Here is a 15,907-nt window from a genome sequence, read left to right as displayed (position 1 = left end):
AACATCAAACATCATTAAATAAGTCAGTGGAATGTACTTGGATATATAGTAGCTACTAAATATGGAATTAAAATTATTTCCTTTATGCAGCATGAGGATTCACAGGTTTTTTATTTTTATTAAAGAACTTTATATTTTCTTTTCTTGTGTCTCCATTCCAAGCCTTGGGAAAGTTTTGGCTGTTCCATAAAGCATAATTCTTTTTCGGTATTTTCTAGTACCATTTCTCAGATATTCTTCTCATCAGTTCCTTTTCTCATTTGTGAAGCTAACCATTTGACTACTTATATATATTAGCTCCATTCTAAACTGTATTCGATTCCCAACACCCAGTTTGAGCAGCACATAACTGCTTATGCTTCCAGCTCCTGGGGATCTCAGACCCTCTTCTGGCTTCCCCATGACATACCCACATACAGATGTACAGGCACCCGTACTCACATGTACATACTCACCCCCACTCATAAAATTTAAAATAATTTGTGAAATTATTTTGAGAAAAATAAATATTTTTTAAAATGTAAGCCTACTTCCTTTTGTTTTATGGCATTTTGTCTAAAATCAGAGGATAAAGTTATTGCAAAAAACTTTAAAAACTATGAACCTTGTAAATATTTTTATGCAAAAAGATATTTAATCCTATAGATATGGAAATATGAAATGTTTATAATTGCAAAGTATATCAGGTACTTTGTGAGTCCATTAGACTGTTCATTTATATTTACAAGTCAGCGTTGTATGTTCACGTGAGTGACTCCCCCGTGCCTCCTCACTCAGCCGGCACTGGGGTTGGGTTCTCAGAAGTGAAACCTTTATTCCAATAACTTAACAAATATCCAGATGCTGCTTCCTGTTGTGGAAAAACATGCAGAAATGTGAAGGGACGAACCCCCTCCATTCTCTTTTACCTTCCTGCTCCTAGCCCCTATTGCCCTATGTAACATTCTTAAATGATGTAATGAATAACACTTTCTAAGTAATTAGTTTCAGAGTTCAAACTAAATCTAGGTAAAAATAAATCAATACAGAAATATCAATATTGCAAATTAAGAAGTACTTAAATAGTATTTCCCAAGTAGTAGACCAAGATGCCAAATAAAAGTATACATATTAAGAATATTTTTTTTGCTTCATATACCTAATCTCAGGAGTAGCAGAAAGGATAAAAATAACAAAAGTTCCTGAAACAATTAGAACATATTTCTAAAAACATTTCAATACATTGAGATGGGCCAAGGTTTTTTTTTTTTACTATTTTAAGATACTTCAAAGTATAATCAAGAAGTGCAAAAATAGACAAATGAAAATCTATTTTTAAAAATCATCAACACAGCAAAGGAAATGATTGACAGAGTTCAGAGCCAGCTACAGAATAGGAAAGCTATTTATTTACAAACTACTTGATACGAGATTAATATCTAGTATATATATAAGAACCTCAATAACAATAGAGTAATCCTATTATTTCTTGTGCTCTTTTCTGTTTTTTTTTTATTTTGGTATGCTTTTTTTATTTTACTGTTTCTTTTCCTAAAGAGAGAGAAAGGAGGCATAGAGTTGGATGAATGGGGAGGTAGCGAAAAGATGTAAGAAGATGGGAAAGAGAAAAGTGTGGTAATACATATCGTATAAATTTTCAAATAAAAAGGAATAGGAAATCATATAAATAAATGCTTAAAAGAAGAAATAATCAACTAATAAGTGCCAAAATGCTCATGATCCCTAACTATTGAGGAATGCAATCACAGCATCACGGCTCATCATGTCTCTACATCAGAATGGCTACTACCAACCAGACAAAGAGTAGCAAATCCTAAGAAGGAATGGAGAAGAGAATTCCTAAACTGTCTGTGAGAATGGGATAACATATGGTTAGAATACCGTCTTAGAAAACTGAAAGTAGCATTTTCATCTGACCCCACAATTCTGACCAGGGCATACCCCAGTGGGAAAAATAATTCAACGAAGGAGGAACCTACACTCTCATATTGATTGCAGAATGGTTCATAATAGCCAAGGAGTAATATCACCACTGCTCATTAATAGAGAAATGGGTAAGGAAAATGTGAAATTTATATGTGTATTTGTATGAATATTATTCAACCGTATAAAAGATGAAATCCCATGTTTCTAACAGCTTGAATGAAAAATGACAAACATTAAGTGAAACAAGACATTTAGAGAAAGACTTATACCACAAAGTGTCACTCATTTGCGGAATGTGAGCTGAGCTAAATCTTTTTTTTTTTTTTTTTTTTTTTTTTTTGGTTTTTCGAGACAGGGTTTCTCTGTAGCTTTGAAGCCTATCCTGGAACTAGCTCTTGTAGACCAGGCTGGTCTCGAACTCACAGAGATCCGCCTGCCTCTGCCTCCCGAGTGCTGGTGAGCTAAATCTTAAATTGAATCAATTTAATTTATTTATTAATCAAATTTTAGTTTAATTAATTTTTGACTTTTTATGTGAGATAATGGCACTACTGCATGTTTTCAGCTAGTAACAAAGGAGAGAAAATCTAATTCCATATTCAGTGATCTTTGGGAAAAAGGAAATTCTCATATTCTTTTCCTAGGTAGCATTTCTTTACCTTTGACCCCACCTCAACCCTGGAGTCTGAATTTTTTACCTGAGAGAATGCCACCTAGTTTGGAGACTCCCCCATACTTTCAGCTCAATAAGTTTTTGTTTCTATGTATCTATAATTGCTAGATTTTCCCAGGAAAAAAATTTTTCCTAATGGCATCTATGGTTAAAACAATTTGAAATTATAATAGTTCCAGCTTATAGCTAAGCCTTAAAAGTATGCTAAAACTTTCAACTAGAGATATTAACTAATTTCTACGTAGAAGAAACAAAGTATTCCTTTGGTACCAGCAATACTATGAGGAGAAAAACCTAACAGCTTGGGGAAATCTAAATACAAGTTGAAAGAAATGTGTAATAGATGAACAAAAATATTGACTCACTTTATTAATGACGAAACTATGCTCTAGATAATATAAATTATAACTTCATATCTCATGAAAGGAACATGAAAAGTCTTTTAGGACACACAGTTTACTATGCTGAACTTGCATGGGAAAGAAGCAACTGATCAGTAAATTTCTGTTTAGTTTATGATCTCTAGGTATCATAATTCTGGAAACCAAAATGTTTTAAGCTGAGGATTATACAAAATCTACTGAAATCGATTTTGTTTACCTCTGTCAACACCAACTTCCTGTTCACCACACAATCACCACGTTAGCTCATGGGAATGTGTATTGCAGCCTGGGCACTCTGTTCTGATTTCTCTTACTCTGTTGGATATCTCTTTGGTAAGACAGCGACACTTTTCAGTGCATATCACTTCACAGAATGTGTTACATATCTTGTCAAGAATGTGAAGAGAAAAATTTTAGCTCCATGATCTTGTTCAGCTTAAAATCTCCTCCACCTGCCTTATTTTTGGCTTTGAACTTACCTGAAAAAATGATGAGGTGTATTAACGTCAGAAGATGACTCAAATTAGTGTCTAACCTTTAAGAAATGAAACATTCACAGCTGTTCAAGGATGTTGGTCTTTTCATTAAACTTCTTCTGAACCCCATATTTTAAATAACATTTTTAGAAGAATTTGAGAAATATCTCAATGGCAGAGTGAAAAGCTCTTAAAATTTGTTCTTCAAATAGATCCAATGACAAATTTTGCTTATATTTTTTACACTACAGCATTACTTTTTAATTGAAATTACTGTTTGATTCTTTTAAATGGAAATTCTCAATTTTTTATAAAACTTTAACTTTGTTGGTATATTACAATAGAATCTGAGGTATGCTTTATTAGTCACTTTGAACAACTTGTTTACAAAAAGGCTTTGGGTGGGTGGATAGATGGATAGGTGGATGAGTGGATGGATGGGTGGATGGGTGGATGGATAGATGGATGGATAGATGAATAGAGTATGCAGAGGTCATCCTGAAGTTTCGGGATATACTTGTTTTCCCCAGGTGTTGGAGGATGGAACCAACCGCTTATTGGTTCCCAACTGCCTGGATAGCTTAGACCTAAAATAATCACACAGAAACCATATTATTTAAATCACTGCTTGGCCCGTTAGCTCTATCTTCTTATTGGCTAACTCTTACATATTAATTTAACCCATTTCTATTAATCTGTGTATCACCATGTGGCAGTGGCTTACCGGGTAATGTACCCAGCATCTGTGTCAGGCAGCAGATCCATGGCTTCTCTCTGACTCTGCCCTTCTTTCTCCAAGCATACAGTCTAACTTTCTCTGCCTAGTTCTGTTCTTCTCTGCCATAGGCTCAAAGCAGTCCTTTATTCATTAACCAATAAAAGCAACACATAGACAGAAGGAGCTCCCACATCACCAGGGTTTCTTATTCTGATCAATTGCAAATTATTCTGTAATGTCAATAAGTCTTACTTCTACACAAAATTTCTAGAAATTTGCATATAATTAATGGATTTTTGCTTTATAAAATTGAAACATACACCCAAGTTTAAAGAATAGATTCTCTTTGCTAAATTCTAAAGAATTCTCTAAAGATGATTTATATCCTTTCAAAAAGTATATCAGTAGGGAGAAATAATTTAGTACTTTGTTTTTTCTATAATTTTGGCTTATGTTTTTTTAAGTTTATTTAATCTAAATATTGTACATTTTATGTTTTTATAGCATGAAATATAGAAAAATATTTAAGTGCTGGAAGTTAAATGCTAGAACTCCATAAAGGCTTTCATTTATAGTTTACATCACAATGGTAAGGTGTGTGCATTATACTTGGCGCTTAGTTTAATACTTGATTATGTTTTGTAAGATTTTCCAGCTGGTTCAGTCACTGTCAAGATCCACTGTGATGGAATCATCAAGGCTACAGCAGAGATTAAATACTACTCAGCAGCCAATGCCACAGAAAATCCTTTTAGAATGTCAGACCCGGGCAAGAGTATATGCCAGGTAAGTTGATCTTTCTAACCAGCTAATCACTGTATATGCAAAAGAACTAATACAGAAAGGGAGGATTCTTGGTTTGGTGTGAGGTTTGATAGTGTGAATGGATGGATGATCCACAGTAAGGGAAGAAGTCGGCTTCTGAGGGCCAGAGACACAAACAAATTATTTTGCCTCAGTCAAGTCCTTCCAGACAATTCCAACCAGTGACAGCTTGTCCATTACAGCATGGCTATCAGGACAGGCACAATTTAAACTGTTATGGAGAAGATAGATAATAGAAGAGAGAGAGCCAAAGGGCACCCCTTGAGAAATGAATTTCTTTACTTAGATGTGAACAACACAAAACAAAAGAAAATCAGGTCATGTACCTGTAAGTCTATGTCAGACAAACCTAGCTACCATTAAATGGGAACCTGGGGTGAATCTTGCATCTACTTTCACATGAATGTTTTTACATAATTCTTAGTTTTAATTGTCACTGTTACCTGACAGTAAAAAAATGATAGAATCATCCATGTTCTTTAAGTGTTCTAGACACAGGATAGGGATTTCATGTTGTATTACTGGCCTCCTTGAAGATCCCATATGTGGAACCTTTTCATATCAGTGCTGGGCATATGGAAGAATTTTAAGGACTCTTCAGGGAGCTTGAGCCATTAGTCTGGTTTCTGCACTTTTTTAAGCTTGACCTACTTTTAATAGGAAGAAATCTTGCTCAGTATGAAAATGTGTGACTTACATGTTTATTTCATTGAGTTTCAGAATAAAATAAATATTTTAATGTAAACTAAAAAATAATAAGACTTGATATTATATGAAAAGTACAAAATGGTGTTTGCTATTTGACAATTGGAATTATAAGCTTCACTTAATTGTCCTACTGGGAGAGAATGGCAGAGGGGAGTAGAAGGCAAGGGAGGGTTGATTCAGCTGAATGATGTGATCTTCAGACTTACCCTTTGAGATCTGTAACAACTGTCATCGACAGTGATGTTGAGAGGCTGCCCTGAGCCTGGAATGATAGGCACCGGGGTCTTTACTTATTTTGTGCGAAACTCTTCTTCTTCTTTGGCATTCTTCTTTATGAGTGTCACATTTGAGAACAATGGGAAAGGCAAATGTCTTAGAAAAAAGGACAAACAGTGAAATACCACTTGTCAGCGTGGGAAGTCTGAGGACATTTGACAAAAAGTCTATATTGCAGTCGCAAAACAAGTGCAAACAGAATAGCTTGAAGTACAGATTGCTTTACTTTCTAGTGACGAGTCTACCTGTCTTCTACTAAAGATTCTGTTCATAACTAACACTCAACAAAGGAGGTATTCAGCATTCTCCATCTACAGCTAGTGTAGAAATAAAGTAGTCTCCAGTTACGTGGGTTTCATGCCAGGGGACAGTTTGCACATGGTGAAAATTAAATGTATGACTTCTAGATACATTTTTCAGAGTAAAATAATGCACAAGTCACGCTTTCCTCTGTAGCGTGAAGTAAATGCACAGATTTTAGGAAATTAGGACAAACCGTTTATCTTTACCTTGAGTCTGAAATGAGAAGTGAAAAGCGGTATTGCTATGCCTTGGTTTTCCCTCTTCCCCAAATCCAGGGGCCTGTAAAGGGAAGACAGACTAGATCTAGCCTTGTTATCGGGATCAGCGTGTGCACCAAGTCTGCAGAGGCAGAAGCAGTCTAGCCTATGGACAACAGACTTCTGGCTGGCAAAGAAACACATGAGAGTGAGGGTTAATGTACCTGGATGGGGAGAGATGTGGAAATTTTGCTGGTGACCTCTGGGCCCAAGAAATACTGGGGGATTAATGCAAATGCTCTGGGCTCTGGGCAAGTAAACTAGGCCCTAGGCCCTCCCAAGTGTTCCATCAGAGGCTAGAACAAGTGACCATGCTTCAGCTTCTAGAACATGTCCCTAAAGCAGACACTGCATGAGAACTGGGGTTCCTCTAAATCTGCACGAATATCCTGTAAATCACTGTCACGCCATAAGAAAGATCCTTTATTTGATGGAGGAACTGCAGAGACATTTCCTTAGTGTTTTTTTAAGGCCAGTTGTGTACAAACTGCTTCTCTGAGTTCATATAGAACACCACAGTGATTAGTTCTTTCTTCTGACACTGTCACTGAACCCAATAATTTGTCTACTTCACAAACAGTCCACTGAGTACCTCTGTTCAAAAGCCAACCTACATTGTAATCATCCTCCCCATAATGGTTGTTTATTTGTAAGAAAACATACCAGCAAATGTGAATTCACCCTGCCTGCTTGCCTGAAATGGCATACTGTAAAATTTGCTGTGAGCTTCCCTACATGGTTTATGGCAGATATGATTTCAGTAACCATGAAATTATTAACAAGATCCTTCTATAGCCATGTAAGTGCTATTGGGTATATATAGTCTAAACCCAGTGTGAATTTGAGGACAGAATAATTAATGAGAAATTGGTGGGTTTTATTTTTCAGTTTTCCTAGAACTCACAATAAGAGACTTTATTTGTCATTTAAAAGCTATTGCACACAAAGTAATAAAGCCATTCTATGAATTTTAATAAAGAATTAATGAAAGGACTGATTTGTTTTGTTTTAATGATGTCCATTAGGTTTTAGAACATTTTAGCTCAATGAACTTAATGATCTACTTAAATCAATCATCTTTCTTTCTTTCAGGGGTGATAAATCCTAAAATCCCAGTACAGAGACTAATAAAGGTTCAATTTCTAGTGCATCACTTATAACAGGGAGCCTGAGATATTCAAATGAGAAACTTCTAAAGTTAGTTTGGTAGGGCAATTAATATTCAAATACTGTAGATAGAAATACTTTAATTTATCGTTAACTGAGATAATTAAAACCTGTGAGACTTTCTTCCCATTTACACAGGTGTCTTGGGGACAACAAAAATGTTAGCTTTTTAAAGAAATGACTGAGTAAGATTCATAAATGAAACTAGGTCAAATGCTAAAAGAATATAATAATTATTGATCAACATATGATCATCCTGCTATTTAAAAAATTTTAAATTACTGTATTCATGTATCTGTGTATATATCTAGCTGCCATGTGTACACGGGTGCCTGCATAAGCCGGAAGAGGGCATCAGAATCCATGGAGCTGGAGTTTGTAGGTGGTTTTGAGCTGCCCAACATGGGTGTTAGGAACTGAACTTGGTAGCTCTGGAAAAGCAGCAAGTGTTATTAACTGTTGAGCCGTCCCTCTAGCCCCATTCAAAAAATTCTTGAAATATAAGGAATAATTCTTCTTAGCTATACTTCTTTTCAGTAAAAGGCATCTTTGGCATTGCATATTTTTATCACAATGTATATTTTACTTTACACGCAATAAATATTATTTTCATCTTCCCACTCGGTATACTTAATTTCTTTTTGTTAAGTTGTGTATATTATTCAATATGTGACTTGCTGCCTACAAATATATATCTAATAATACTTTTTTAGTTCTTTGTGAATTTCATACAGTGTATTTTGATCACATTCATCTTTCCTCCCCAACTCATCCCAAATCATCTACTTCTCTCACCTAACTCTCTATCTTTTTTTTCCCTATCTTTTTAATTCTGTCTAGTTTACTGCTATGGGGCTTGCTAGGGAGAGCTGGCTGCCTACTAGGGGTCACACCATTAAAGAAAACTGACCTCCTTTCTCCCAGCAGCTATCAAACATCAATAGCACAAATACTGGGGTAGGAATCCATGTGCACCCCTCACCCTCATACTGGGATCTCTCAGGCTTGAGCATGCACAAGTCTTGTGCATGCTGTTACAATCACTGTGAGTTGGTGTATATGCCGCCACACTGTGTGCTGTCTTCCTTCACCTCTCGTTCTTACAGTCCTTCTTCTCTATCCTTTGTAAAGACCCCGAGCCTTGAGGGGGTTTATATAGATACCCCATTTGAGGCTGAGTACTCTACAATCTCTTATTCTATGGACCTTGACCAGTAGGAGGTTACTGTCTTAGCTGTCATCTACTTCAAGAAGAAGTTTCTTTGACAAGGGCTGAGAGAGGCACTGACTTATGGACAGCAATATATCTTCATGGTTTGTTTAAATATACTACGTACATTTAGCAAATACTTAAGACAATAAGACATTGCTATGACTTGGTTAAAAAGTAAGACAAGATCTCCTGATTAAATTGGGAGCATGGGAACCTTGAGAGAGGGTTGAAGAAGGGGATGGGTGGAGACAGGGAGGGGAACAGAGAAAAATGTAGAGCTCAATAAAAATCAATTTAGAGCCGGGCGGTGGTGGCGCATGCCTTTAATCCCAGCACTCGGGAGACAGATGGATCTCTGTGAGTTCAAGGCCAGCCTGGCCTACAAGAGCTAGTTCCAGGACAGGCTCCAAAGCCACAGAGAAACCCTGTCTCAAAAAAACCTTAAAAAAAAATCAATTTAGAAAAGAAAAAAAAAGGAAAGATTATCTCAGTGAAGAAAAAAGTATTTCTCCAGATCATGTGCCAATGGCACACACACCAGCTGATGTTAAGCCTGGGAAGATGGTGGAAACATCAGGAGGTGTGGGCCAGCTGGAAAGAGTATGCCATGGGGCTGTGCCCTTAAGGAGAGACCTTGTCCTTAGGCCCTGCTTGCCTCTCTCTCCCTGCTTGCCACCTTCCAAGGGGAGCAGTTTGTTTCAGTCATACATTTCTTGCATTGTGGTTCTGCCTTGGTAAAACCAGCTGACTATGAACTGAAATCTCTGAACATATGAACCAACGTGGACTTTTCGCCCCTGTCGTTGCTCTCAGGCATTTTGTCTCAGTGGTGGAAACCTTGACAGTATAAACTTCAGTGGGGCTGGAGTAAGGAAAGGATCTGGCTGGAAAAACTCACACTGTGAGAATTTGCTCCAGGGTGCTTCTGTATCCTAATAGTTTCCTTAAAGGGTAATTTCTTAACCCAGTTAATTTTGTGGTTGGGGCTGTTTCCTTTGAAGATTCTCTTAGAGTGATACTGGAAGCCCCTTCTCTTTCTAGTAATTTTCTAAATTTTCCATTAGACTCTGTCTGTCTTAAAATATTGATGCTGCTTGCTCGTTTCCCGGCCGCCCAGACCCAAAATAATCACGCAAACACTGTATTAGTTACGACACTGCTTGGCCCATTAGCTCAGGCTTCTAATTAAGTCTTAACAAACCCTATTTTCACCAGCCCTGGTTGATACAAGGTGCAAATGCAGGGAGCAGCTCCAGTGTTTCCCAGAGTGCTGACTTGCAGCCAACTTCTAAGGTCTCACAGAATGGGACGCTCAAACGCATTTCAATGCACATGATACAAGTTCCCAAACCTTTCCAGAACCCTCGCTTATCAAAGCATTCCTTTGTGTTTCCTCACTGTATGATCCTTTAACTCTTTATTCTTTCAGGTTGCCGAGTGTTCTCATTCATCCCACGCACAAATACAGCACTACACTTCCTGCCACCCAAGACACTTGATGATAGAATGGGCTTTGGTTCTCATTTTTGCAAGATCACCATTTTTTCACTCAGTTACTTCCTCGTATATGGGGCACAACTAGTATTTATTACTTCTGGGTATGAGGAAACCTCAAGCGACATCCTCCTCCCTGATACTATTTGAATAGCGTAGTGAAAGAATATAGACCAAGGATGCAAAGAAGGCAGGAAGAGAAGTGAAACTACACCCTGGAAATACACGGCGGTTCGTGTGCGACACAACCTGCTTATACAATCATGAACTCTCCGAAGTGTCCTGTACCAGGCAGACAAAGAACTCGGCTGTGACTCATCTTTCTTTTGCTACCCTTTCATATTGACCTAGAGACCATACAAAAGCTGTCTTATCTTTCTTATGAATATTAAGGAAATATTGTTATGAAAAATGCCTGAGATATTAGCTCTCTTCTGAAAAGCTCCATATTATCTCACCATTCTGGATGATAGCAACTTGGCAAAGGAGAAATTTGGATGGGTCGTGGGTATGAGTTATAATCTCTTATCAAAATGGACATCCACTGGTTTCATAGAAGATGGGTTTCTTTCGTGTTACGTGACTTTTTCAGGTGTCCAATGAAGAACCTAGAACTCTAGCTCTCTGTGGTTTCTCCGGACTGAAATGACCCATAAATTTATGTTCAGAGATGAAATGTTAATTACGAGATTATAACAATTCTCCTTTCAAGAGGTTTGAGTTTCAAATATGTGGAGGTGCTCCATATCTTCTTTTTTAAATTAAAATTGAATAATTATACACAATGACTTTTCCCAATAGGATAGTCTAACATTTACCCACCGCAAAGTGATAAAATACAGGTGACCACATTCTTTTTTTTTAATTTATTTTTAATTAAAAATGTCCACCTCCTCCCCTAGGTGATCACATTCTTTCCTTATCATTTCTCATTTGCACCAAAGGCTCCTCCCGTCTTGTCCTTCACATAGTATGTGGTAGGTTATGGTCACACAGTGACCACTACACTGTGCTCTGGATACTAGAACTTATCTCTCCAGTCTGTGTTTTTGTGTACCCACTATTCAGCCTCCTACGGCTGCCACCACTCTCACACTTCCTGCCTCTGCCAGTCTCTATTCTATATCCGGACTGAGGTCTACAGAGGAAAGGGTAGAGTTTGCCAGGTTGATGTACTCCAGATTAAGTAACAGTTAAAAAAAAAAAATCACTGAGCATGTGACTGCTTGATACATGATGCACAGATAAATGAAAAGGTCGATGAAAAGATTCTGTCCCAGATTCAAACCATCAGAGCTTGAGTTCCAATTAGCACCGGCATACAGGCACAGACTTTTGTGACGTTAGTGGAGTATGGATGAAATATTAATGAGTCTGATGGAAGCAGAATGTGAAAGGTAATTGAGAGAATGGTCAAAGAAAATGACTGAAGGAATAGGATTAAACAAGACCAACGCTGTTACACAATTGGAGGACAGTTCTCCAAAAAAAGCCAAAGGAATAACGTCAAGACTCCTTTAAGAAATCGTATCATCCAATGGAGTACTACACAGCAGAAAAAAATAACGACATCTTGAATTTTGCAGGCAAATGGATGGAGCTAGAGAACATCATTTTGAGTGAGGTAACCCAGACACAGAAAGACAATTATCACATGTACTCACTCATGTTTTTAAACATAAAGCAAAGAAAACCAGTCTACAAATCACAATCCCAAAGAACCTAGACAACAATGAGGACCCTAAGAGAGACATACATAGATCTGATCTACATGAGAGTAAATTGGGAGCATGGGGATCTTGGGAGAGGGTTGAAGGGGAGGGGAGAGCCAGGGAGGTGAGCAGAGAAAAATGTAGAGCTGAATAAAATCAAAAAACAAGAAATTGTGTCATCATTTTATAAGCCATGTTCAAAAAACACTTCATTGAATACATCTTATACTTATTTCAATTATTAAAAACTTGCCCTATACTTAGCAATAAGTATAAATTATAAATTATTGGTAATAGATGAAGATGAGAAAGTCAGTCTCTTTATGCTTTAGTTGATGTTATGATAAAAATGATTTCTAGATTCTAGTCTGTTTTTTAATTAATATCATTAATTCTATTATGATACAACTTTCATTTCGGTACACTTCCTCCTTTGCTGATGCTATCAGTAATGCATTGCCAAGACTCACAAAGAAGACCTGGATCAGGAGTTCAAAACATTTTTCTGCCATATTATTTTCATGTCAGCCAAGGTAACTCTATAACTACACACATAGCTAATCAGCAGCAAATACAAAATAATTAAAAGTCTTAAGTTGCTTTGAGTTTTAATGTTTACTTCAGTATTCATGGTCACAATGTTAAGAAATGACTCATTCGAAAGTTAGAAAAATTAAGTTGACTAGGGAAAATATCGTATTGTTTTTACTGAAGACTTATCCTTTTTAATTAACTTAACTTCTTGGAAGGAGAGAGAGAGAGAGAGAGAGAGAGAGAGAGAGAGAGAGAGAGAGAGAGAGAGAGAGAGAACTTTTCCTAACCTTCTAAAGCAGTGCTTCTCAACGTTCTTAAGGCTGTGACTCTTTAACACAGTTTCTCATGTTGTGGTGACCCCCAACCATAAAATTAGTTTTGTTGCTACTTCATAACTATAATTTTGGAACTGTTGTTAATTACATTGTAAATACCTTATATTCCAATGGTCTTAGATGAGCCCTGTGAAAAGGGTAGCTCCACCACCAAAAGGGTCAGGACACACAGGTTGGGAATTTCTGCCCTGAAGCATTTTCTCCACTTGTGTATGCACCTGCTTCGTTATAAGCTACAGTAGGAAATTATAAAATGTGTGATACACACTATTTATCAAATCCCTCTAAATGGCTGGCCTGGCTTACTTTCTTCTCTCTCATTGTGAACACTGGAACAAAGAAGATGCCTTCAATTTCTTTCCCTCAGATACTTAGTTCTTGAACCATTCCGTACGTGATAACTTTCTATTTTGTAACACACTAAGTTCAGTTAGTGCTACCTCTGTGGGCATGGGTGTGGGGCCAATCACTGGAACATGAGCATCCTATCAGCTAATTTAAATATCCTTTGCCTTTGGAAACAGAAAAGCATGGAAGAGCTTGATGGTGTGCTTGCATCTATATTCAAGCATGAGATACCACACTATGAATTCAAACCTCTCCAAACTGAAACTTCCCCTCCAAAAGAATGTGAGTATTTTTCAACAGTATTATTGTTTATTATATTCCAATCTCTGTGACTCTTTAAGTACTTATGTTGCCAAGAAACTGCCTATTGTTTTTCATAACTCCTATCTCTTAAAGCCATACTATAATGGAAAAAACATTTAAATATATTTTGTTAGTGTATGGATATTTTGTTAGTGTGTATGTGCCTGCATGCCACATGTGGTGTGTGTGTGTGTGTGTGTGTGTATGTATGTGTGTGTGTGTAGATATGAACACACATGCAGGACACAGAGGACAACTTTTGACCATCAGTTTTCTCCATCCACCTTTACATTGGTCATGGGGACTCAACTCAGATCAGAAGGCTTGACCAGCCAGCACTTTATCCACTAACCCACTGTGTCAAAACCAATAAGACAAATATTTATAGGCCCATGTACTTAACTTTTTAAATCACAGACTGTAAAACTTTGTGTCCATTCTAAAATTAATAGACTTAACCTCATGAGTTTTATTCTAAGAATATGTTTGAATACATACATATATTTATAATAATATTTATCACATCATTGTGTGTAATTACAGTATTCCTAAGATCAATATTAATGATTAATCAATATCAATTAAACACAGATATTAATGCAACTATCAAAATTAATTTTATCATGCTTTTTTTGCTGGCTTGAAATTTCAGTGTTGAATAGTAGACATACATAGTAGTGTGTAAATTGGTTGTCTCATTTGTTTGTAGTAATTATGTGGGGATTGTATAATGTAAGTACTTGTGTTTTAAAAAAATCTTAAAAATGGGCATTTTCTTGTTTAAAAATCTGCTAAATTTATTTGTGTGTGGGGGGGTACACACTCATGTTGGGGATCAGAGGACAACTTGTGGGAGTCAGTTTTCTTATGTTAAATCTTATGGAAGAAACTAAGATCATGAGGCTTGACTCCATGTGCAAGAGGCATGACTTTCTGATTCACCACACTAGTGTCCGAATGGACATTTTCTATAATTACTAGTTATTGTTTGTATGGTACAAAATATACAATATATACCAAGATAAAACATGTAAGGGCTACTGACAAAAGTTCTCTAGTCAAATGTTACTGTGAGTTTATCATCTATTTTAGAAACATTTTGGTTTCTACATAGTTTATTGAAAGAATGTTTAGTTCTCTTGGCATGCAGCATCTGTAAATAATGAGAGATTATGGTGAATGAGACAGGCACAGGGCTAAGAAATATGTCTTTTCCATATCAAAGGAAAAAAGAAATATAAGTCTAGTATTTGAATATTAACACTTAAAGTTTAAAGCATTTTTTGGCTAGTTTTTAGTTAGCTAAGCACATTAATTGTGAGCCATTCAGGCTTTAAGGTAGCAGCAAGAATGCCGAAGCCCAGCTGATTGTGAGGCAACTAAATGTATAAGCAGCTGAAGAACCATGGGGGTCTATTAAGGGGGAAGCCCAAGAGACAGGCCATCTTTTAAGAAGTAAGAGAGTTAGATATGTGAACAAATTTTTTTTTTTTTTTTTTTTTTTTGGTTTTTCGAGACAGGGTTTCCCTGTAGTTTCTAGAGTCTGTCCTGGAACTAGCTCTTGAGGACCAGGCTTGCCTCAAACTCATGATCTGCCTGCCTGTGCCTCCTGAGTGCTGGGATTAAAGGCGTGCGCCACCACCGCCCGGCTATGTGAACAAAATTTTAACTCTGTTATTCATTTACAAAATAAGGTGCCAAATTAGGGCTGAAAGGGAATATAACATGATTTTTTTAATTCAAGATGCTTATAATTTAATTGAGGAAATAAGAAAATAAGCAGTTGATGATCTAAACAATGTGACACGTTTGGCCTATGGAATTGTCAGATGAACATACATTAATTTCCATTGTCTGCTTCAGAGGTAGGACTTTAGATCTCAAATGATGGGTCCCAGCGAGGAAGAGAAGGGAAAAAGAACTCTAGATGAGTGAAAGTATACACAAAACTATGAGGATGAAATAGGGATAAAAGAGAAAAATATCCTACGACAGAAATCTTCATAAACTTTTACAGTATCATATTTGTTTAGGTTTATGAAATTGGAACTATAGAGTTGTCAAATATGGAATGGGTTAGGCCTCTCATTTGGTAGAATTCTAGATAACTTTAAAAGAATGAAAATTTTGGAGTTTGTTTGTGATCTGGTTTAGGTCTGGAATGCTCTGCAAACATCCCTGGTTAAAGGTTTAGTTCCCAGGTTTGTTGAGGGACATCTTTGAAGCTCAGGCTTACTGTGGTGTTTTGGGGTCACA

General features: G+C 36.8%; 1 protein-coding gene across 1 annotated transcript in view; it reads left to right on the top strand.

The window, feature by feature from the left end:
• Bank1 (B cell scaffold protein with ankyrin repeats 1) overlaps positions 1-15,907 on the top strand; it is a 224,171-nt gene that overhangs the window by 64,346 nt on the left and 143,918 nt on the right. The window contains 2 exon segments of the mRNA XM_038311587.1: positions 4,823-4,962; positions 13,525-13,630. Coding sequence (XP_038167515.1) covers positions 4,823-4,962; positions 13,525-13,630 — 246 coding nt within the window.

This window comes from Arvicola amphibius, chromosome 14, assembly GCF_903992535.2.
Source record: "Arvicola amphibius chromosome 14, mArvAmp1.2, whole genome shotgun sequence".
Taxonomy (NCBI): domain Eukaryota; kingdom Metazoa; phylum Chordata; class Mammalia; order Rodentia; family Cricetidae; genus Arvicola; species Arvicola amphibius.
Note: the sequence above shows the minus strand (reverse complement) of the source record. Positions and strands in the feature narration are given on the sequence as shown.